General features: G+C 40.5%; 2 protein-coding genes, 2 long non-coding RNA genes and 1 other non-coding gene across 7 annotated transcripts in view; 3 read left to right on the top strand and 2 right to left on the bottom strand.

Moving 5' to 3' along the window:
- The window catches only part of LOC148409564 (uncharacterized), a 6,070-nt gene extending 2,818 nt beyond the window's left edge, over nucleotides 1-3,252 (top strand). The window contains exon 2 of the long non-coding RNA XR_015868341.1: nucleotides 1,688-3,252. This is a non-coding gene — a long non-coding RNA (uncharacterized LOC148409564). The remainder of the gene's footprint in view (nucleotides 1-1,687) is intronic.
- LOC148409563 (uncharacterized) overlaps nucleotides 1-5,235 on the top strand; it is a 10,734-nt gene extending 5,499 nt beyond the window's left edge. Inside the window, exons 2-3 of the long non-coding RNA XR_015868343.1 lie at nucleotides 4,744-5,022; nucleotides 5,128-5,235. This is a non-coding gene — a long non-coding RNA (uncharacterized LOC148409563). The remainder of the gene's footprint in view (nucleotides 1-4,743; nucleotides 5,023-5,127) is intronic.
- The window catches only part of eef2k (eukaryotic elongation factor 2 kinase), a 13,677-nt gene extending 479 nt beyond the window's left edge, over nucleotides 1-13,198 (bottom strand). Inside the window, exons 1-18 of one of the 2 annotated variants that reach the window (XM_088438590.1) lie at nucleotides 12,697-13,198; nucleotides 11,907-12,165; nucleotides 11,598-11,654; nucleotides 10,193-10,293; nucleotides 7,067-7,127; nucleotides 6,956-6,993; nucleotides 6,704-6,875; nucleotides 6,470-6,619; nucleotides 6,271-6,403; nucleotides 5,035-5,162; nucleotides 4,768-4,966; nucleotides 3,600-3,658; nucleotides 3,444-3,521; nucleotides 3,274-3,330; nucleotides 1,679-1,810; nucleotides 581-769; nucleotides 384-508; nucleotides 102-280 (exon numbers count right to left, since the gene is read on the bottom strand). In XM_088438590.1, coding sequence (XP_088294716.1) covers nucleotides 102-280; nucleotides 384-508; nucleotides 581-769; nucleotides 1,679-1,810; nucleotides 3,274-3,330; nucleotides 3,444-3,521; nucleotides 3,600-3,658; nucleotides 4,768-4,966; nucleotides 5,035-5,162; nucleotides 6,271-6,403; nucleotides 6,470-6,619; nucleotides 6,704-6,875; nucleotides 6,956-6,993; nucleotides 7,067-7,127; nucleotides 10,193-10,293; nucleotides 11,598-11,654; nucleotides 11,907-12,149 — 2,101 coding nt within the window. In that variant the 5' untranslated portion in view covers nucleotides 12,150-12,165; nucleotides 12,697-13,198. The remainder of the gene's footprint in view (nucleotides 1-101; nucleotides 281-383; nucleotides 509-580; nucleotides 770-1,678; nucleotides 1,811-3,273; nucleotides 3,331-3,443; nucleotides 3,522-3,599; nucleotides 3,659-4,767; nucleotides 4,967-5,034; nucleotides 5,163-6,270; nucleotides 6,404-6,469; nucleotides 6,620-6,703; nucleotides 6,876-6,955; nucleotides 6,994-7,066; nucleotides 7,128-10,192; nucleotides 10,294-11,597; nucleotides 11,655-11,906; nucleotides 12,166-12,696) is intronic. The other variant, XM_088438591.1, reaches the window with a different exon arrangement.
- A 390-nt stretch (nucleotides 13,199-13,588) lies between these two features.
- On the top strand, nucleotides 13,589-13,670 carry trnal-uag (transfer RNA leucine (anticodon UAG)). Its single transcript has one exon. It is a non-coding gene; the product is annotated as a tRNA-Leu (tRNA).
- A 154-nt stretch (nucleotides 13,671-13,824) lies between these two features.
- On the bottom strand, nucleotides 13,825-20,827 carry tha1 (threonine aldolase 1). 2 transcript variants are annotated; one of them, XM_088439158.1, is made up of 8 exons: nucleotides 20,704-20,827; nucleotides 16,392-16,611; nucleotides 15,814-15,897; nucleotides 15,628-15,716; nucleotides 15,258-15,443; nucleotides 15,022-15,159; nucleotides 14,746-14,938; nucleotides 13,825-14,670 (listed from the first exon to the last, which is right to left on the bottom strand). In XM_088439158.1, the coding sequence occupies exons 2-8, from the start codon at nucleotides 16,456-16,458 to the stop codon at nucleotides 14,360-14,362; spliced, it is 1,068 nt and encodes a 355-aa protein (XP_088295284.1). In that variant the 5' UTR covers nucleotides 16,459-16,611; nucleotides 20,704-20,827; the 3' UTR covers nucleotides 13,825-14,359. The 2 variants fall into 2 exon arrangements, with proteins under 2 accessions (XP_088295284.1, XP_088295283.1); XM_088439157.1 differs by lacking the exon at nucleotides 20,704-20,827 and having other exon boundaries at nucleotides 16,392-17,312.
- Between the last annotated feature and the right edge of the window lie 2,866 nt (nucleotides 20,828-23,693).

Below are 23,693 nucleotides of genomic sequence, written 5' to 3' on the forward strand. Positions count from 1 at the left end.
TGCAGGGAGAAGATGCAAGATGTTAAGGGAAGGGGGAAAACCTCCACTCCTATACTTAATCCAACTCTTACGATACAAGTTTGCAATTTTGCCATCTCTACCTGCTTTCTGTGGGTCGGCCGCAAGGTTGTAGCCCCCCACCATGAACATCTCAGCCTCTCTGGCCAGCAGGAGGTAACGAGGCTCATCTTGTATGCCGTCAAACTCGCCGCTCTCGTCGTGCTCATCCATGTTCAATGCTTTATCATACCAACGGATCGCCTCCACCCAATCCTGCTGTCTGTTGCCGTAAAAAAAGGGAAAGTGATATTATTGACGTACATACATATGTCCACCAGAGGGCAGTAATAGCAAAGACACTTTTTGAGGCCTTGCTGACCCACCTGTCAGCTGACAGATTAACTCCTGTGTCAAAAGCTCGAGCCACCGTGATCATTGAAAATCTGTCGCCGGCTTCGGCAGCCTGCAGTAGATACTTAAAGCCTCTCATCCGGTTTCCTGCGTTTTCCTGAATGCGATGGGCCAACATCAAGGGTCAAGAGAGGGTTGAGAGAACAGAGAGCGGAAGAGGAAGTCCCACCTCTAGCCGCATGTTGGGCAGGATGTGGTGGGGCAGCTGGAGGCAGCACTGGCCGATGGCCACGATGGCTTCCAGCTCGCCGCACTGGGCGGCGCGCTCCAGGTGGAACATGGCCGAGTCCTCGTCCCATTGCTCGTCCTTCTCGCAGAAGCGTCCCGCCTCGTGGTAGCGCACCATGGCTAGGTGAACCTGCACACCAGGAATATTCGAGTCAACACTGAAACTTCTTTTCTGGTTATCGCTTTTGTAAAAGGTGTCTGTTATCATCAGTAACAAACAAAAGGCTTGACAGCACAATCAAATATATGAAAATATAAACACGTGGCAATCGAGTTATTTTTTTCGGACTACCTAGATCATTTTTTAGGCGTGAAGATTCACCAGGGTCAGGGGGAGGGGTAGTTGACCAAGTTGGGTAAGCCGACTTCAAAAGTAGGTCAATAAGACTGGAAGCTCTGTCGGAATCATGTTTGCGCGAACAATGTCTACATGGACTTTCTTTTGCAGGCGCACGCAACAAAGAAATGTAAAAAGTTTGCAGATATTACAAAAAAAAACCACACACAAGTAAATTCATATTCAATTATTGCAGAGGACCTGCCATACCATTGCTACAGTAAACGAAATAATACCAATAAACAAAGCCACCTTGCCATACGGATCCATTTGTTGTCTTGGTGCAGCACCTAGTGGCTGAGGAGCTGATACTATTTTTGTGGTCAAAAAACATTGATTTAGCAGAAAAAGAACAAGAAATTCACCTGATAGTATCTAACTGACAGCTCCACTCTTGTTTACTCATGTAGTTTTGTTGAAGCATTGTAAGTAACTTTAATAGTATGTAGCTTTGAACTAAAAGGTAATCGCTAGCATGCTAGTGCTAATGGCAATTGCACAAATATTGTTTATTATGTATTGAAATTCACGTGTGTAAATGCAATGATAGTTTATTCCCACTCATTTTGACTCAAATTAAATGATCATTTTAAAAAAAACGATCAAAGTAATAAATATTTGGGGGGGGTTGATTACTCAATTATTCAATGGAATAATCAATAGAATAATTCATTTTAAAAAGATTCAATAGTAACTTTTCACCTTCCCCAGAATGGACTGCCCGATGCGCTTCTGCATCAGCGAACTGAGTCGCTCCACCTCTGTGGCCACGCAGGAGGATCTGTGCACGTGAGCGCGGGATGAATGGAAGAAGCTCCACTTCTCCTCTGTCAGCTGTGTATTGAAAAAAAACAAAAAACAAACAGTTCATCTGCAGTTTCATTGATGAAGCACACTCATGCAGGATCGTACCCCTCGACTTGATAATTGAGGAGTACATCCATGTTGCTATGAATGAAGAAATCACAGAAGAGGCGGGCATGGAAGCAGGGGAACATGAGGCAAAGGCATACACATACACACAAATACAAACTAGGCTTCACGCGGCTGATCAGCAAGCTAAAAAATTTTTTTTAAAAATCTGTCATCGATCTGATCCAGGACCAGCCCACAAATAACTAAACGTGGCTAAGCATGGACACAAACTAAATTCTCCCCAAAATGCTTTTAAAAAATATGAATTATAAACAATTATTAAAAAAAAAAAAAAAACTAACAGTATTCAAGAAACCTTGTATTGTTAACAATGGCAGCTTGGAGTGAAAAAGATTTGCATAAGCATGTTTTTTTTTGCAGATCTGATCAATGACGTAATTGATCAATAGGCAATTTATGAAATTATTGCAGATCACGATTTTGCATTAATTGCAAAACCTGATCAGATCTGTGTAGTCCAGTGCTTCTCAATTATATTTCGCCAAGCCCCTACTAGGAAAGAAAAAAACTTTTCTTACCCCCCCATTCGACGCGCTCTATAAAGTTGTTTATCTATAAAAAGCGTAAAACTAAATCTAAACCTGTATCCTTTTTAATTTTAACAAAAGAAAAAGCAATATAAATCGACTTTCAACAACTATTAATTTTTTACAGCGTTTATATGGGTTACAAGTGCATCAAAAAGAACATTCTTATTTTATTGCAATGACACTTCACATGACAAAAACAAAGCCTTTTTCCCCTGGGGTGACCCCCCCCTCCCCCGCATCACCTCGCACCCCCGCGGGAGGGCCTGCTGCACTATTTGAGAAGCACTAGTGCAGTCTAACAAATGGAAACACACACACACAAACGCAAATATATCTCACAAAGAATTACAAAAAAAACACACATACACCCTTGGGATCACACAAACATACACACAAAGTAGAAGAGGTTGGTGGTTGTTTTGGTTTCTTTTTGATTCTTTTGTAAACTGTAATTGGAATCAAATCTCTTATGCTGGATTTACAGTACATGGACAAAAGTCTTGGGATGGCACTTTATTACCAAGACAATTTTTGGTGAGTATGCTGCAGAAATACCTGCGCATCCTTACCTCAACTAAATAATTACTCGTAGGTGTAATGTTGACTCAAACTTTTGTCCGTTATCTGTATTTCATGCTGCACGGTGACAGAACTTTGGTTGTATGAATTTCAGTTCTTTGAGCAACCAGCACCCTCTAGTGCAAGAAGGCAAAGGATGGGTGAAATGTGAGGGGACAAAGATGTATCGAAGAGGTGGATTGACCCCACCCCCCCTACGGTGATGATTAATTGATTAAATATGGCACACCGGCGTCTGGTATGTTGCTTTACCCGTCTGACACTGTCCTCGTCCGACTCGGAATAATGTCTTTGGTAGCGGTGGCGGGCCTACGGCGTTTTGAAATAAGACACGCGTCATAAAAACGACCGGTTGTGTGGAGATATGAGAATGAAATACATAACAGCAGGAGGAAAAGATCAATCAAAACACATCTGTTTACCCCATCTGGGTGGTCGTTGGGGTCTCCCTCACTCCTCCTCTCGCTAGGGTAGCCGCTGTCCCCGCCGCTGTCTGACTCCTACGTGCGCAGAGCCCATAAATGTGAGATTTCATATCATGGGACCACTATTAGTAATTAAAAGTTCCATTTTTTTACCCGATGTTCCCCTGCATTGTCAAGGCGGTCCTGTTCGTACATGCCAGTGAAGGATAAGCCTGTTAAAAGAAATAAATGCAATCGTTCGATTCTTGTCGACATGTTGGGACGTTTTTTTGTTTAGTGATTATACATGACATTTGCCAGTGTATGTATTAAAGCCAAATTAAATCCATTTCATTTACTTTATATGTCTCAATTTTGTGAACGTGGGTGCTAGTTTGCTATGGGGGAGGATTACAGTAAAGTTAAAAAAAAAGTGTTGTCATGATTCTTCTAAGACGTTTGACTATATTGTCAGAATTCTCACTTTAAACTCAGAGATCATGTTTTAAAGACAGATTTCTGACTTTTTAAAGTGAAAAATTTGAGTTTGTTCTAAAGTTTCAGACTTTAAAATCAGGCTTGATGTTAAAGTGAGAGTTATGACTTTATCCCCAGAATCCTCACTTTAAAGTCAGAATTCGGACTTTAACGTGAGAATCCCCACTCGGGTAAAAATCAGAAACCTGACATTTAAGTATAATTCTAACTTTAATCTCAGAATGAGAATTCTGAGAATAGAGCCACAACACTTACTTTGAAGTGACAATTTCCACCAATTTCTACTGCAAAAGTTCTTTAGTTTAAAGGCAAACTTCTATTTTAAAATGAGAGTTCTCCGAATCAAGTCAGAATTTTGAATTCTCAAAAAGTGAATTTTCAATTTATTCTCAGAAATCTCACCTTAAAGTCAAAATTCGGGTTTGAAGCCAGAACTGTCAGTTAAAAGTTGGAGATTTCTGAAAAATTCTTGGAATGAAGTGAGAACTCTGAGAATAGACTGAATATTCTGATTTTAAAGCCAAATTTCTGACTCTAAACTGAGAATAAAGACACAATTCTGAGATCAAACTCGAGACTTCTGAGAGGGTTCCCACTTTACAGTCAAAATTTAAAGTCAGAATTGTGAGAATACATTCATAATTATGGCATTCAAGTCAAAATTCTGACTTGAAGTGAATCACTCGCCCCATTCCTCTTCCGTAGTTTGCCCCAATTTTTCGCATCAGTGTTGTCTCTGTGTCTTTTAAAAACTAATGTCGTTACTTAACTCATTACTTGATTTTAAACCGAGTCGATTAATCGATTAATCGGTTTTCAGGTGCTGAACGCTAAGCATACACACCAGCCGGGGACCTTCCCATGCACACGGGCGCTACCAGGGGGGAGCAAGGCACCGAGTCCACATCGCTGTTGCTTTCGTCCATAGATGACGTCTCCGACAGGCGGGACAGCAGCGGCGGCGCCCGGCTCCCGGACATGGTGCGGACGCGGGGCGACCCGCACTGCTCCTCGCAGCCTCTCAGCACCGTCTTGGCTGATTTCTAAAGACGAGCAAAATGTCAAGAGGAGCTGACGTGACGGAGGCGCAAGTGAGAAGGTGATAGCCGACCAGCAGTTTGTTGGTGCAGTCCAGCTGCTGCCTCTCGGCCGGGGACAGGTCGAAAGGCGTCAGGTCCATGCTTTTGCAAATCTTGTTGCACAGGTGGGAATGGAAGAAGAGCGCCATGCCTCGTACGCCTGCCCGCACAAAGATCTGTGACTATACTGTTCTCGACGCACCGAATGGTTGAGGAGTGCGCTGAGACGGCCGACTTGAAAATAAACCGTATTTTACCAAATAAAATATGGGCCTATACTGTAAAGAACATATTTTGAAGTTGTCCCCGGCAGTGTGTCATAGCATAAAAGCTTCACTAGTCTTTCTACTGTAACCGTGCCTTCACGTCTCCAGATATAAAACGACACATTTTTGGTCGAAGTTCATGTTCAATTGCTAATTCATGGTGCTAACAAACATCTTCATAATGTTGACATTGGTGACACTGGTGCTACCGTTTACTGTTTTCTTATGGCTGAGTCTAGCATGTAAAAGCTGCTAGGTAGCAACAAATAACTGCTCCATATAGGCTGGCATAGTAGACGTAAATGACTCAGCACAATTTGATGCTCACAGCTTGACAAAGTTGCTGTTCCTACTGATCACTTTTAATAAACCACACTGACTTATATACACTTTTTCAGCCAGCAAAATTGTCGCTTAGACCAAAATTTATGGGCAGACATTTGGCGGAGTTTTTAAGTAAAAATAATTTTCTTATTAAAACTGTATAAAAGTTGGTCTATCATAATATCATGGGAATATCTCATGGTTTTTAAAAGTGGTTTTTTTTTTCCTCACAAAGCAAAAATATATAACATTTTTAATCTAAATACTCGATATTTGATTCAAATTTTCTGTGGGATATCCAAATTCCAAAAATATTTGATACTTGCATCCCTACACACTTGTATTTGTTAAATTCTACGGACCTAACATCCAAAACAAAGCAAATCTCATTAAGTGCGCAATACAATGCATTCTGTGTGGAACATTTTTTTTTTTTTAAAACTATATATTTTTAGTTGACCCCTGCTATTCACAGTAGATAGGTACCAGGCCAAATTGTGGATAGTGAAAGTCTGCATATAACTGAAATGCGTTCAGAAAACAATGCTATTTTATTCATTAAAATTGTTTAAATTAATTGGCCGCTCAAACTGTAATCAGTATTTTTTTCTGCCAAAAATTAGCATCAATCTAAAAGAAACAAATATCCGTGTCAGCCAAACCCTAAACATAACATACCCAAATTCCCATCGCCAAAGTCAGTTCCCTTTTCCGTATGGATCTGAGGGTCGGTGTAGAGATCGCCCACGCCCTGGATGTCCACCACGATCAACTGGTGGCCAGAACGCTCAAAGCTGAAGTGGCTAAATGCCTGATGCACAACAGACGTGTTAGAACTGTCACATCTGGACGAATATAAAGTCAACTATCAACTAACCTGCGGCGTCAGTCTGATATTGTCGTCCCGCACGAAGCCCGAATTTGAGTTATACTTGATGTACTTTCCCTCGATGTAATGCTCCAGGTGGAAGAGCGGCTTACCGGGCCTCTCCATCATCTCCACCACGCACATCTGCATGATGTCCACCTATTCCCCGTTTGCCAGACATTTCCAGACGTTACGGCTTCCTCCGCCTCAAATGGGGACACGACGCGATGCGGTCTCGTCTACCTGCTTGGGAGGCCTGTGACGATTGAACTCCTCGCCCCAAAGTTTGGCCTCCATCTGCAGCCGGACGTCCTCAAAGTAGACGCTCCTGTCTACCGTCTCCATGTAGCGCTTGGCCACATAGTTGCAGGCGTTCTTCCAGTTGTGGCTGTGCGAGAAGCTGGACAGCTTCTTCCTATGAGTCGAGAGACAATTTAGATCTTTGGAGGTGCCTTTAAAGACACTTTAAAAATGGTAGAATCTCGTTCTACTTACGTTCTGAAGCACTCCCTCATGGCTCCTTTCCCAAATGGCTGTGATAAAAATATGTAGTCTTAAGTGTAATGTACGCTATTAACAGTGTCGTTCCATATTACGTGATAATACCTGTGCAGCCATCTTGATTTGGACCCGGTCTTGGGCCCACTCGCCTGTGACCGCGTTATACCTGAAAAGTATCCAGAAAGTTTACTCCTCATGTGGAAAGAGCCTATTTTCAGATCTTGCATATATCTAATAGCGCTATTATCAAGAAGTCATGAAAGTTGTTGCATGAGATGGAAAAAAAGATGGAAAATAAAACTTCTTTTTCAATGCATTGTACTGTATTTGTTTTGCATGCAATTTTGTTCATAAAAATGTGAAAAACGTTATAAAGGGGAAAAACCGCTTCCAATAATTAGAAAGCTGACTATAGTAGAAAAGAAGGCTTTTTTTTTTTTTTAAACAGATGGATTAAAGTGTAGTGAAATGCATAAAAATGAGTTATATATTTCATCAAATGCTATAAATAGTCTAATATACTGGCAAAATAGTGAAACCCTTGAGCAGATGTTGTAAATGTTTAACAGAAAAAAAATTACAACCAAGACAAAACTATAAATATCTGACTATAATTGAGAAGATGTGAATTCAGTATTAGAAAAGAATTAACCAGTGACTATAACGAAAAATTATGCATTCGATATATATTTTTTTAAATGAAGAAAATGGCTGTAGGTAGCAAAGCAGCTGCAGTTAATAAAAAAAAAAACAACACACTGAAAATAGCTAACTATTACGAAAAAAAAACACATTCAATGCATATAAATTCCTGAAAGGAACTTGACCAATAGTAAAACATGCCTTACAATATTAAATTTTGTTCAACATGTTTTTTACAAACAATATAATTTCAAAAACATTCAAAATGTCTGCCGAGCACAAGACAGCTGAAATCAATACTTGGATGAAATGTGAAATGAAGCAGATGGTGAAAACGGCTGATAATGAAAAAAAGCTGTGCTCAACACTTCCAAAACAAAAACACACTAACGTCATGTTTTAAAGTCAAACATGTCAAGCGTCTTTACTTTTAACACCAGTCATGTGACCTTTCACTCACAAGTGAGTGCAGAAAAAATGTTTTGGTTTTTTTCAACCCCAACCAGTGAGAAATCCGTCGCTGCAGCATCATTTGTTATGCTTTCCCCAAACACAAGTAAAGCGATGCATTATCTCCAAGTTAATCTTTACATATACCATCTGGTTAGCACGCTTGTTTGTCTTGGCCCTGCTGTATGCTTTTAGGCTCAAGAATGTAGGAACACCGCTCTACTGCTCACACGTTTAACCCTTTAAGCGCCCAAGTAGCAAAATTGCAAAAAGCAACATTTACACAGGATGCCTTTATCCCGAAACATTATCAAGCTACAACATTTAGCGATGTAAAAATGTGTTAATCATTGTGTGTTTTTGCCCAATATTTTGATCTCTACATCAAAGACATTTCACATCAAAGCAAAAGCATTGAAAGAAGACACTAGGAGGCTGAAATTCCACCCATACGGTGACCACATGTCAAAATTCAACATCGCACTAGCCCTTGGCTAAAATTCTGCCAGAACGCTGGGAAGAAAAGCGATCCAAAAATGATCAACATATTGCACAAGGGTTAAAGTCTTTTTTTTTTGACTTAGAAAACACATCAGGCTGGGAACGCAATGTGCTTTTTGGCTCCATGATACTAAAGTGGGCATAAAGAAGAAGAGGAGGCGGAGAAGAGTAAAATTAGCACATGAATTGCCAGCACTCCATTTCTGTGTGTGTGTGTGTGTGTGGCTTATATAAGCCATTCAATGTGAATAGTGCACTCAGCGAAATAAACCCCTCCTGCATTGTGCGTTTGCCAATGGCGTAACGTGGCGCGACGTGTCTGAGCCAGATGTGAGCGAGCGTTTAAAGCTTTCTGGGTCTCTGCATCCAAACGCAAAAGTCAGCAACGGCCGAAACTAGACCACGTGTTCAATGGATGAGGTTAAACGACCACTGCTAACAATTCACAGCGATGCGTCGGGTTTTTTTTTTGCAGGTAAATGTGGTCCATTCAATTCCTGTTCACATAGATTCAAACATAGGATGTAAAAAGAAAGGTCAGTGGGGCGATTCTATTTTTGTGTTCACATTGTAAGTTTGGTTTGTTCATTTCCTGTTCACATGCTAAAAGGGTACCAAAACGAATGATTGTTCTCTTCTGCTTTTTCAAGGTGCTATGAGACGATATGCAGCAGATTATAAGGTGCACTTCCAATGAATGGCCTATTTTAAAACCATTTTCATATATAGGGTGCACCACATTATAAGATACATAGAATAGAAGCTACAGTAGTGGCTGGGGTTGCACTATTATATTCTTAGTAATATTACATTATTATGTTAAACTGTTTAATCATAAACTTAGAATAAAGATGATTTGTGGAAAGTATGAGCTGAAGACTGAAAAAAAAAAATCGCACTTGATTACATTAGAAGACTGTTTAAATCAATGCCAAGACAAATCAATAGTTTAAAATAATATAATGCTGATTCAATTAAATATTAAATCTTTTTTTCAAGTTGCAACCAAAAACCTAAAAATATACAGTTTTTTTTATTTATATATATTAATTAATATATATAAATTGCCTCAAAATTGGAGCATATCTAGCATATCAAAATTTCAAACGGGCTGTTCTAAAAATGTAATTGTAAAAAATACATTCATAACTGAAATACACAGATAAACAAATTAATAAGAATATTAAAAGAATTTACATGGCAAATAAGTTATTTTCGTTAAATTTGAATTAAATATCAAGTATTCAGATTAAAAAATGAAAACTCACGGTTTATGCGCTTTATAAGGGCACTGTCAGCTTTTGAGATAATTTAAGGCCTTTATGTGCGCCTTATAGTGTGGAAAATATGCTATTTTGGTAAATCCCAATTTGCTAGTCTGAAATCTCAATTTGATTCACCTCAGAAGTGTGCGAACTGGTTTGAAGAGTTTACTTACTGAGCCAAAAATGGCGATTTGTGTTAATTTGGACGACTTAAAGGACGACGCCCTTATCGGGAGAGAAAACACAAAAATCTCATTTAGTCCCATTTTGTGGTCAATACTGGAGATAAGCGCATGTAAACAAGATAATAAAACCCAATGACTAGCCCTTGAGAGCATAACAGGTTTTAAATGCAATTTAAGGTTATTCATACCTGTAGCGCAAGCAGGGTTCGGTCTCTTTGTCCTCCAGGTGAAATTCAGCCCAGGGGTCAGGCATAGCTTTGGCCTTTAAGATGGCGTTTTTCCATGTTTCCTATTGGAACAAATCCATTCAATATGTTTAAATATTTATATGTGGTAGTTTGTTTATTTTTCAGGTGGAAAAATGTTTTTTTTTGTAAGTGAAAATGCAGGATTTTTGTACTCAGTTATTATGAATTGATGATGAATATGATGAATTGTACCGTATTTCACATTAAAACACCAAATGGCTTCTGTTTTTTTTTTTCAATTAATCATCTTAACTAAATCCAAGTCATAGCAGTGTTCACGAGCACTGGGTTGGACTTGTTTGCATTGAGGGAGGTATCAAGTTGGATGACACTGCCAAACACTGCATGATGCCTCGTAGTCATTTGCAGTGGCGTCCTAAAATAACTTGCTCGGCGGGCGGGGTTGCTCGTACATCATGTCAAGTAACTTAATCTTTCATCGCCTGGGGAAGCGCACGTCTCCCTCGTACGCCACCACGTTCGTTAACGTACTAGTATAGACGTAAAAATGACTTGCTGAAAATTACCCCATTGGAACTGCAAAAAGGTCAATGTGCAGTTATGCGCTACTACGCATTAGCATGACTTCAAATACAAATTCTGAAAAAAAAAAAAAAAAAAATATATATATATATATATATATATATATATATATATATATATATATATATATATATATATATATATAGTATACAGTAGTGATTCCATGAAGTATATGGAGTATTCTTGTTGCTGTGTTAACGTTCACTTGTGAAACATCACATCTTGAGCAAGTGTACCTAATGAAAATGCTCCAAAACATAAATCATACAAATGAATAATATCGAAAATAAGAACGTTTAAAAATGGTTACATGTAAAGGAAGAAAAGCATTTTAAAACAGTGAAGGAAGGCATAGATCAGTGATTCTCATATATGGGTGCGTAAAAGCACTTCAAGGGATACGAGGAAATTTTAACAGGGATTTCTAATGGTTTCAGTAAATTAAATTGAATGCCATGACAAAAACAGTGCATTTCTTTTTGAATAAAGAGGAAATTAATTGGAACATGAATCAACTTCTTGCTAAAATGACACCTTTGCAAAGTGTTATGCCTTTTTTAGCTATGTGTATGTCATAAGTGACCAAAGTTACTGATAGATGAGTCAGGAATAAAATAAAGAGACACTGCAACAAATGTGGTTGAAAATGTAACAAAGTAATAAAAAAAAATTTTCATTCAAAAATTATTCACTTGGCTGAAAAAAGGGGGGTATATCATTGAAAACAAGATGAGAACCACTGGTAAAGATGATCGGCGGAGAAGGAATGGGACAGAATAATAAGTCAAATGTCATAACATACCCGTGCACTCTCAGACAAAACGTGGTACGAACCTTCCGCCAAATGCTCGGTTTGATTCTATGAGGGGGGAAAAAGGTAAAGAAAACGAACCACTTTTCATCAGCAAAGCACATGATGCAACAAGACAAACGTTATGCTTCAGCAAAGCTCCACGCACATAAAAAAAACAACACATTTTCTTCCTATTGACCAAAAAAACCTTTAACAACCCATTTAGAAACCGTTTTTAATTTAAGATTTAAATGTAAACGTTTCCATTGAAATTTGGAGTTGTATGTCCTATGTAAGACTGGGGTGACGCTTCCTCACCTTGTACAAAAATTCTGTCTTGGGTAGAGAGTTTGAAAGCTGGCGGTTGTTGGTCAGATTCTGCATGTAATGGCAGATTTCTCGGGCCGGCTCGTCCAGGATGGAGCACAAAAATGCGTTGTCTTCCTCGCAGTCATCATCATCAGTGAGCGAGGACACCCGTTGCTTGGGCCCGCTCCTTTTTTCCGAGGACCTGGTGCCGCTGCCGTCCTCCTCCATGCTGAACATCAACTCGTCTTCCATTGTGTCCACCGAAGTGCTAAAATGGCAGAGGACAACATGTTTGGACTGAATGGACACGTAAAAAATGAAGAAACAGTACTCAAGTTATTAATATTGTATTGTGATTGTGCGTGGTGTATTGTGTGAACATCAGCTAACACAAATGTGTCAAAGCTACGCCCGGGACCATTTGTGGCCCGCCATCTCCATGTTTGCGGCCAGCAGCATATTCTACAAATACAATTTGACAGTCTGCAACGCTATTTTTCAAAAACTAATAAACATTTCAGTGAGTAAAATGGCTAGCTATGCTACAGTTTTGGAGGTTATTTATTTGTCATTAGCGGATTTTTAAGGGATACATTTGAGTGGTAACATTTTGCACGTCAAATGTGGATTGTTTTGAATAGTGTGCAGCCTACAACTGAGACCAAAGTTGACCACGCTTGTCATGGGTGCACGATATTCGGTTGCAGCATACTGCAAAGGGAATCGCCCCCCTCCAACGCACCTCATAACGAGCATCAAGATTTATCCAATATGGCATGCATGCGTCAAATCAACCCACCGAACCTGTAGCTTGACACTTCGACAGTTGGCAGGCGTGGACAGGCGCTCTCCTCTTGAGTCGAACAAAACGATTCACTCGGCGATAAGCTGTCACGTAATTTCACGATTTTTTTATTTCCGCGGACGGTTTGCTCCCCGCCTCTCCAGCGAGCCCTGCGGGTCCCGAGGCAAGCGGTTCGATGGGAGGGTTCTGGCGGTACCACCAGTCGCCACACCGATGTGGACCGTCGGCACGTAACAACAGCGTTCCGTGGAAGCTCCGCCCCGCGTGGTCTGCAGCCTTTTCGGGCTGTCGGAAATATCAAATCAAACGTCCCACGCGATACGCCAGCGCACAGAGACTTAACTAAAACACTCAAACAACCAAATAAAACACATTAATAAACGCAACGTAAACCAATATAAGTTAACTCAAGTAAACACGTTTTCTATATTATGTAGCTAACATTTTAAACTCCCACCACCACGGAGAAATTTAGGAATTACAACCAGGAAGTGGCTATCGAATGCAGCGACATGCTCAGATGAGATTGCTAAAAGCCTTTTACGATTGAACGTCTTTTGACTGCTTAAAGGCCAAGCAGTGCTACTTTGACGGTTTAACGTCTTTTAAATGCTATTTTTGAAGAAAGCTCCTTCAAACGTCACGCCCTCCCTCGAACTCGTCATTTTTCAAATGCATTTCATTTGCCGCAGCTCCTGTCTACTTAGTGCCGTTACGTGACATTTCGATTTCGCACATAAAAACACGCCTGCATCATACAAAATAAACGAATGCAAATTAGGATCCACGAGTGTTATGTATTCATTTGAGGCTGACAAATTATTCTCGCAGGCCACGCTACTTCTATTACTAGTTTTAACTATAAAAAATCTGGCGATAACAACACGGTAGCGTGGCCGAGTGGTCTAAGGCGCTGGATTTAGGCTCCAGTCATTTCGATGGCGTGGGTTCGAATCCCACCGCTGCCAGGATTCTTTTTCCTCTCAAGTAGGATTAACTGAGTACAAGGGGACCGCTTGGCGAAACCCAAATTTTACGAGACCAAGAAAAGGATAAAAAAACAAAGACTGTATTTACTTTGACATTCACAATTTTGAAGCATGAAATACGGTTCAACTGAAAACACCCCACAACAGTTTTTAACGTTCTTACAAACAAGGGTCACGAAAAAGATTTTTTGTTTTTTTTTTTAACGTGACTTCGACCTCGGGTTTTGGCAGATAGCTTCTCGATGTACAATATACAACAACAAAAACATACAAATCTAAAAATTTACCGAATGGTTCAATAGTAAATATCTAAGGAGAAAAATGAAAACAAAAGGGGAAATGCTGAGTTAAGCAACAAATTGATAATGATGTAAACAAAGAAAGCTATTTTCGAAGTGAATAAAATAAAAATCTACACATTAAATTGAACTGCATTGATTTAATTTCTTAATACTCAATAATTTGATTGCTTTATTAATGTGTAAATTATAAATGTTTAAAACATTTTGTAAAGGCTTGACAAAATCATTTAAAATATTTACAGTAAAACCATCAGGACCTTATGAAATTAGATACAATAATATTAAATATAATGCATGAACGTCCACTAGTTTCTCCAGCCGCGTATGTCTTCGAAGACATTTTCGAGATAAGACACCACAAACGTGTTACGAGCCCGTTTGATGTTTATTCTCCAAGCAGCGACGTGCGACAAACTGCAATTTCCGGATGGCCAGTTGCGTGTCTTCGTGCGTTATCCCCAGATGCCACACGGCCCTAACAGAATTTCCAAAATGAGGGTACATGAGGACTTGCACCCCCTGACCCAGCGCGTCCTCCTCCTCGTCCCCTATTGTGGCCATGCGTTTGCAGAACTCCTCTGGTTTTAAGGCGGGTTCTCGGATTTGGAAGCGCAGGATGTTTGTCTCCACGGCCGCCATGTCCACGGCAAACAGAGGCGGCTCGCACGTTTGCAAGGCTGGCGCGAGGAAAAACACACAAGCTGTTATGATGGCGGAAGACGGCGGGACGGCACACCGGAACTCAAAGACACCTTGAGCAAAGGTTTTGGCGTTCTTGTGGTCTTCCTGGAGTCTCTGCACCATGTCTAGCAAAGACAGCTTCCCCGCCGCCGCCAGTATGCCGGCCTGCCGCATCCCGCCACCCAGAGCTTTACGACACCTCACCGCCTGAGAAATGAAATCCTTGGGTCCAGCCAGCATGGTTCCCACTGGGGCACCCAATCCCTGTTTAACAAACACAAATATTTTGGACAAAAGCTCCAGGAATCCTAAGACATGTTTTTTCAGTACTGGGATAGAATAGTCACCTTTGAGAGACACACGCTAACAGTGTGCGTGTGCTGCAAAATGTCCGCCGCAGGCACCCCCAGCGCCACGGCGGCGTTCATCAGACGGGCGCCGTCCATGTGCACTGACAGACCGTGTTTATCAGCAAGAGCGCGCACCTTCCGGGAGGAGGACCCACATGCGGATGTCAAGGAGGTCACTTGCTAACCAAAACAGCAGCTCTCCCATCTGTTGGGCTTCATAGGCTCACACACACCTCCTGCAGGAAACGCAGCGGCATGACACGTCCTCCTTGTATATTGTGCGTGTTCTCAACGCAGATGAGGCGCGAGCGCGGGTAGTGCGGGTCCGGGTAGCCATGGCGGATCTTGGACTCCAACTGGTCCAGGTCCATGGTGCCGTCGGAGAGGGTGTTGGCTGTGGTGGCGTGTATGCCTGCAAGCTGTGTCAAAATGAACATGATACATTGATGTAAAATAATTATTATATGGATGGATGGATGGATGGATGGATGGATGGATGGATGGATGGATGGATGGATGGATGGATGGATGGATGATGGATGGATGGATGGATGGATGGATGGATGGATGGATGGATGGATGGATGGATAGATAGATGTTCACCTGTGCGCTCCCCCCCTGCTCGTAGATGTGCAAATGGGATAAGTCGCCCACGATCATCTCATCCCCGCGCTCCCTGCAGTGCACCATCACTAGTGTGACCGATGCATGATAGTCGTTTAAACCTCAACCCCCACCCCTCAAAAAAATGATTGAAGATGTCAGATTTGAAAAAGTATTTGAAGTTACCTGCAATGAGGTTACTCATCGTTCCGGTAGGGACAAACAGCGCCGCCTCCATCCCAAACATGTCGGCTGCTATCTTTTGCAACTCTGCAATGAAGAGGAAAATAGTATTTGCATTTTATTTTCTTTGTGGTAATTGTGTCAGAATGTTTTGAGATTTGTGTATTACTTTGTAAAAACTTTTAGACAATTGAATTTAATGAAAACATAAACATCTGCATTGAGGTCTCTCTTGCTGTTTTTTATTAGTACGTATATGTAAAAAGAAGTAAAATAATTAATACGTGTAATTCATTAAAATTAAATAAAATCACGCTTCTTTTTGTTATTATTTGTCCAATGTAAAATACATGCACTAAACCAATAGAGGAAAAAAAAAACTTTCGGCCTTTCTTTGTCTATTATTTTGTTTAATTAGAAAAAAACATTCAATAGGAACTAAATTACTTTATGAAGTTAACTGTGGCTCGCTTTCTGTTAAAAGACAGTTAAATGCACAAGGCAAAAAAAACTTGAGTGCAGAGATTGTTGCTATTGCTAAGTGCTAGCCGGTTGACATGCTAGCTAATATAATAGGCTACCGTTCACTGTGGGGTCCTCGCCCATCACATCGTCTCCGACTTCGGCCTCGGACATGGCCCGGCGCATCGCCGCTCCGGGTTTGGTCACCGTGTCGCTGCGGAGGTCCACAACCCGGACGTGAGCCGCTCGGCCAGGCTCGGCAACTCCGGAGTGCCCGCTGTTATAGTAACTTCGTTCCCCGACATCTCGTCGGACGACGATGCGACTCCATAAATGAAACTTGGAACAAAATAATTTGAGGGACATTGCTGCAGAGTAAACATCGATGCGAATCGGTTAGCGATTGAACTTTGGATCGATGTAATCGAAAATCATTGACTTGAAAGCATGTGCAGGACGGTTAATGGATGACCGACCGAAACTGCACGGGTCAATGTTGTCCACTCGAGGGCGCCAAATACAAATACATTACAATATGCACCGTTATTCCAGTGTTCCCTCGCTACATTGCGGCTTCACTCCATGGCGGATTTTTGCTTATAGTACAGTGCTATGATCACAACTTTCTCTATTTCGGGTTTACCTCGCTATTTTCTTGCTATTTTTGCAAACAAAAGAGATTTTCATTTGTCGCCAAAACTTTATTGCTGGTTAAACTCGCTATTTTCCTGATATTTTTCCTCCTCTTAATTTGTAGCAAACAAATGTCGATTTTATTTATTTTTTAACTAAAGAATCAAAATTAAAAATGGGGCTTGGATGGATGGATGGATGGATGGATGGATGGATGGATGGATGGATGGATGGATGGATGGATGGATAGATAGATAGATAGATAGATAGATAGATAGATAGATAGATAGATAGATAGATAGATAGATAGATAGATAGATAGATAGATAGATAGATAGATAGATAGATAGATAGACAACATACCTTTAGCCGCGCTCAACTCGACCGGTTTGTTGACATCAATATAAAACGCAAAAGTGCTGCATGCACACAAAGATATAGACAGACATATGCAGAAAAGCAGGGACATCTAAGAGTAAATGTGACGTCACTAGTTTAGGAACTATAATGTGCCCCACGTTGTCCAATTGATTTCACTGAAGAGATAACTTTTTTGATATAGCTCATCTGAAAATACGTTTTTATAGATTTCGAGATATGTGTTGCCCAGTGTTGTTATGTACATTGTTTTAATTTCCATTTTTATCTTCAAGAAAAGTCACGAACACCTTACTAGCGCCCTCTATTGACCAACTGCTATTGATACACACGCGCGCGCAGACGCTGACACTGTTGTTCACTGCACGTCAAATTGTCAGCTGGCGTGGGACTCGTGAATCTGCTAGATCAAATTCCAGTCACACACACACACAAACAAGCACACGAACACACACACTTCCCACTCTTTTGCGATTGTAATCACTAGATAGGAGTGTGTGTGTGTGTGCGGGCATGTGCGCGTGTGTGTGTGCAGTGCCAGTAAGCGTGTCTGCTTGTAATGCATTGGGCCATCCAGCCGCGTGACGCTCACACACTCGAGTCTTTGTGGCCAGCGTCTTCCACAGCACACAGAAAATATTGAATAAGGCAGAAATGAAGCGGGAGAAATATTGACCCCTTTCTGGGAAGAAGCATGAGGAGACGGCACCGCCTTTCCAATAACCATAAAGCCTGCCGCGGGTAAGAAATAGATCCCCCCCCCCCCCCCCCTACACACACACCATCCCTTCATTGCTCCTCTTTCACCACAAAAGCAGGTGTTTATAGAAAGTTTTGACACACACGCACAAATTCACACTTTGAGGCAAAGATGCTCTTTGCTTAAAAGGTGTTGACATCAGTGCTTGAAACATGCTAACATCTGGTTCACATTAAGACCCATCCACCCAGCCCTTTTCATTCAGATGTCACTCACACACTCGTGCACGCACACACACACACGCAATACACAAAATGACACACATGTCCATACACTTACAACACACACTCATATACAACACAAAACACACACATTCTCAACCACACAAACATGCTCATATACACATTCACAGTCATTCTCTTACACACACACACACATATATATATATATATATATATATATATATATATATATATATATATATATATATATATATATATATATATATATATATATATATATATATAAATATGTATATATATTTACACTCGCAGAATTACGTGAACGCGCACACACAACTTCAAATATGCACACAAATAAACACACGTTAAACACTTGCTAACTAAACACAAAACCACGTCGAGTTGACACTAGACTAGACTCACGTTAAAACACCACATATTCACATGCAAGCTCAAAAACACAACAGGCTCACACACACACACATTCACACACTCATGCAGACAAATACACAATAATACGCTCCCGTGTTTACACGTGCGCAAACACACAAAATGACACGCTCACACATGAATACATTCACAACACACAGCCATACACGTACAATGACAACACACACAACCATGCTCACAAACACACACACATACTTAATTACACAAACATGCTCACGTACATTCACAAAAACATCTTGTGCACACACGCATGTTCACCAAAGCACACAAAACACACACTTGCACAATCACTCAACCACACAATACACAAAAATCCATACATATATACACTCTCAAACGAACTCTCGCACACATTCACAACCATAACCATGAACCACACACACGTGTTTGGTTTATCATTTTACTAAGGTCCTCCCATTGTCACAATGCATGTTCTATTCCCTAACGCAAAACTTAACCATCATAACTGATTAGCCAAACCTAACCCTTACCCTAAAGCCAACGACAATCCAGTTCAAACCTAAGCTTTAAAACCAAGTTTTGACCCTCAGAAGAGGTCTGGACTAGCGGGGGCCTGCCAACATGGCCCCACAAGGAGAAGAGGTCCCCACAAGGACAGAACAAACCTGGAATGAGCCCCATCATGTAGCAAAAACAAAAATAACGGAAATTATGCACGCATACACACACACACATAGATACACACACTTTATGCACAAAAACACATTCTCTCACACACATACACACACAAAAAACACAATCTCTCACACACATACACACACAAACTTGGAAAAACATGATCCCTCACATGAATACACACACACACACTTTTGGAGGGTACTTCCCAAAGTGGCAAAAATGATCGCATACCACACTCACACATACAGTAAAGCTTGGACAAAAGTATTGGGACATCATGACAGAAAGCCAACTTGTATTATTAAAATCAGCGAATACGATACAATACGATATAATAATTAAAATAAAATATTTTTATTTTCTTACAAAAATGTACATTTCACATGACGTAAATTTCTATCTTAGTCTTGGCTCAATCAATGTTGGGTAAAACGCCGCAGTCAGTGAAATGGTGATGAACGGCGACGAATGAATTTGCGGCGAGGCCAACGAATGAAAAGTATTTCCCCGGAAACCTAGCAGCGTTTTCCTTGCAGCTATTATCCATCGATAATGAAGACTCATTCACGTGGCAATTTTATGAATCATCTTCATTCGAGGCGCGGGCCATTTCCAGGAAGTGTACGCGGGCCTTCGCCAGAACCAAGGTTAACCCGACCTCTCGGATTCCCGCCACTCATTCAAAACGTCCTCCCTGGCTCATCATCTGTCTCGCTTCATTCCGTCCTTCTTTCGCTTCACCCTTTCTGTCACCTTTTCACTCCTCTTCATCAGCCCCCCCCATCGTCACCCTCCCTCTTTCACTCTGGGAAGTCATGTGACTTCTCTGAAGGCGAACCCTAATAAACCAGTAGTACTTGGGGGGCTCAGTGTTGGTACCGCGCTGTGATTGGCTCTCCGTATGGCGCGTACACACACACACACACACACAGAGGACCCCCTGTTTCCTCCTAACGGGAACACGAGGCGAGGCCCCCACTTGCATTAACGTAGAAGAAAAGGAGGAGGATGTAAATAAAAGTATTCCGACTGGGAAGCGCCGTTTGTTTTCAGAGTTCCCGGCGTTCCCAGCGTCCCGGCCCGTTTTCATCCGCTCAAAACCAAAAGCAGCCAAAGCTCACATATGAAAATATCGGGGAGGGGTCACTGCTTTGCAAAAAAATGGACGCAAAACATTCCAGGTCATCTCTTCGATTTTGGCGCCGGTCAGTGAAGAAACGATTACGAGAAACGTGCATGGCTATCTTGACAGAAATTTGAATGGCTAGCCGTGGTGACAGCAAACTTGAAAACAAGCAGCACTTTGGCAGATAGTGAAGGATAATTCAAAAACGGAGGCCAAATGCATGCTTCAAGCTACAGACGCTCCTCTGCATACGAACAAATTACCTTCCAGACGGCCGTTCATTAGCTCAGTGGTTCTCAAAGTGGGGTCAATGCTGCAGTTTTCACAAATAGCATGAAATAAAACGCTTCCCTGCGCCAAGATCAAAGCTTTCCTGCAACATTTAGTTCTTGGATCAAAGCCTTTTGTCAACTTCAAGTCCCACAATGCATAGCAAGAACTTTGCATTATGGGAGTCAGGCTAAGCCAGTCAATGAAGTCATTGAAAGGCTTGCAAAAGTCAGATTGTCCGCTAGCGCCCCCCGGTGGTTTTGGGGTCCCAACACAGATATTTGTATTGCACCCTGTTCATGAGCTGCCGTTGAAAGGATTAATGCAAAAATCAGGGAAAATGCATCATAAAACATTTGGTTTTCAATACGTCCAAAATTGACAATACTTCCACTTTGTAATGGCAGTAAATGAACCCGACATGGGCTAAATTTTACGTCTGCATGGTGTACCTCTCGACATCCTCTTTGCAAGCATTTAGAAAGGATGGCAGAACGGCATATTGAAAGTTGACATGTTTTGACAATCTACGCAATATTTTAGCCCCAAGGGGTTAATAAAACAGCCAATTCCAAAAGTTTAATCTATTTTTAAAAACGTAAAAATGTTGAAATTTGTCAAATAGACCCACGAAATCCACGTCATCATCAAAGAGCTTGATTATTTAGTCACTAAATATGTGGCGGCTGCCTGTTTGGGGGTAATTCACCCAGTTTGTTATGAGGACGCCTGCAATTTGCAATTTTTATTTTGTAACCTTCAGTATGGCTGAAAAGTAACAAATATATGTACTTGTCAAATTGAATGTGTTGGTGAATAAAAAGGGCATTTCAGTTTGCCTTCATTTTTCTTTAGTTTTTCTCAAAACTGGAGATTTCGACTTGTCAACATTCAAATTGCTGTGACCGAGTAAATTTTTGAGTTACCTACATGTCTTTTTAAAGGGAATTAAGTGTACTCTACAGCCTGGGAGCCACATGCGGCCCATTAAGCTTTTTAATCTTGAAAAAAATGATCACTCAGGAGGAAAGTGATTATGCAAATTCCTGAAGGATAGAGCAGTGCAAAAAAGCAACTGTTAGCGATTTAAAAAGAAAAGCCTGCGTTTTGTTCATTTAATTTTCAGTTATTGGAATCGTCGTTTCAATGGATGGTTAAATACATGGGGCTTGAAAAATGCTGTTGTGATGTTTTTAATGTTCGATTGAAATTTTGTGAAAATGGATCACATATATTAAATCAAAAATATTTTTTTAAGATTTTGACTTGCTTTTGTTACATTTTGCCATTATTGGCAATAGTAAAAAATTGTGAACATTTATCACATATATTAAAACAAAAATTCCAAATATTTTTTTAAGATTCTGACTTGCTTTTGCTACATTTTGCCATTATTGGCAATAATCTAAATTTTGTGAAAATGTATCCCATATATTAAAAACAATATATATTTTTTTAAGATTTTGACTTGCGTTTGCTACATTTTGTCATTATTGGCAATAATATAAATTTTGTGAAAATTTATCACAAATATTAAAAAAAAATATATATATTTTTTTTTAAGATTTTGACTTGCTTTTGCTACATTTTGCCATTATTGGCAATAATCCATTTTGTGAAATGCATCACATATACAGTATTAAAAATATAAAAAATATTTTTTTAAAGATTTTAACTTGCTCTTGCTACATTTTGCTATTATTGGCAATAATATACATTTTGTGAAAAATTATCACATTTATACGTAAAAAAAAAAAATCCTAAATATTTGTTTAATATTTTGACTTGCTTTTGCTACATTTTGCCAATATTGGCAATAATATACATTTTGTGAAAATTTACTACATATATACATGAAAAAAAATCCAAAATATATTTTTTTAATATTTTGACTTGCTTTTGCTACATTTTGCCATTATTGGCAATAATATAAATCTCGTGAAAATTTATCAAATGTATTAAAAAAAAAATCCAAACTATTTTTTTAAGATTTTGACTTGCTTTTGCTACATTTTGCCATTATTGGGGTTAATAAAAAATGATCACAGGCAAAATACTCTCATAATACAACATTAAGTTGAAAAAAAAAAAAAAAGGAACGTGCACCATTAAAATAAATAGTAATAATGTGGTTTGAGCGAGCGTTGTGGCGCAGCGACCGCAGCGAACTGCGGGTCAACTCTTGGCGGCCTTACAATAACGTTCAAGTATACAGCATGTGCATGCGTACCATATGGTTTTTATTGATCCTCATCCCTATTATACCCCCACTCGCCTCGCTCTCTTTCTGCGCGCAGTGATGGCGCTGAAGGAATGATGGAATGCTTGGAGGGTAAATCTCCGCTTTCCTGGAAGCCGCTCCGGCTTTATCAGAAGCGGCTGTGACAATACTGGCGCTGATGGGCCGGCCCCGAACGTCTTTCCTATAAGCGCTGATCGGCCAACAAAAAAGCCTTCCTGGAAGAAACAATCAGCAAAGGCTCTTCCTGGAAGAGCGCCGCCGGAGCGCTCGTCGCAGGGGCGCGCTCAGAGTAGCCCCCGTTTTGCATATTGACGGCGCCAGCTCCGGGAGTTCAAATTTTCACCTTTGGAAAACCGGAACCAGCGTATTCCAGATTGCCGGATTTGAGACGAGTCCCGATTGCTGACGGCGACCTTTGGTTTCAACCATCAGGACGAATGGCGCCGTGTTCCTTCGTCAATCGCCGTATACTTAGAAACTACCGTATTTTGCGCATTAAACGGCGCAGCGTATTATTTGGCACGGTCTCGATTATGGGGTCTATTTCCGTTCTTAAGCCGTATACAGATCGCACCGTATTAAAAGGCGCATGCTCAAACATATGGTCGGCAATAAAAGGGAACGTGTGTCATTTTCTCTGAACGGTTTATTGCTCCTAGCGTATGTACTGTACTTTGTAATGTTCTCTGATTGCTTTATTGCTCCCAGCGTACGTTCACTATGTAATACATAATGTGACTC

This window comes from Hippichthys cyanospilos, chromosome 17, assembly GCF_059441005.1.
Source record: "Hippichthys cyanospilos isolate Australia breed blue-spotted pipefish chromosome 17, RoL_Hcya_1.0, whole genome shotgun sequence".
Classification (NCBI taxonomy): Eukaryota; Metazoa; Chordata; class Actinopteri; order Syngnathiformes; family Syngnathidae; genus Hippichthys; species Hippichthys cyanospilos.

Excerpts from the sequence above, each read along its gene's own strand:
- tha1 (XM_088439157.1), bottom strand. The coding sequence starts at position 16,638 with ATGTCCCTCAAATTATTTTGTTCCAAGTTTCATTTATGGAGTCGCATC. Across the intron at positions 15,898-16,391 it reads CGAGGACCCCACAGTGAACG|AGTTGCAAAAGATAGCAGCC; the intron begins GTAGCCTATTAT and ends TCTTCATTGCAG. Across the intron at positions 15,444-15,627 it reads AGCAGGGGGGGAGCGCACAG|CTTGCAGGCATACACGCCAC; the intron begins GTGAACATCTAT and ends ATTTTGACACAG.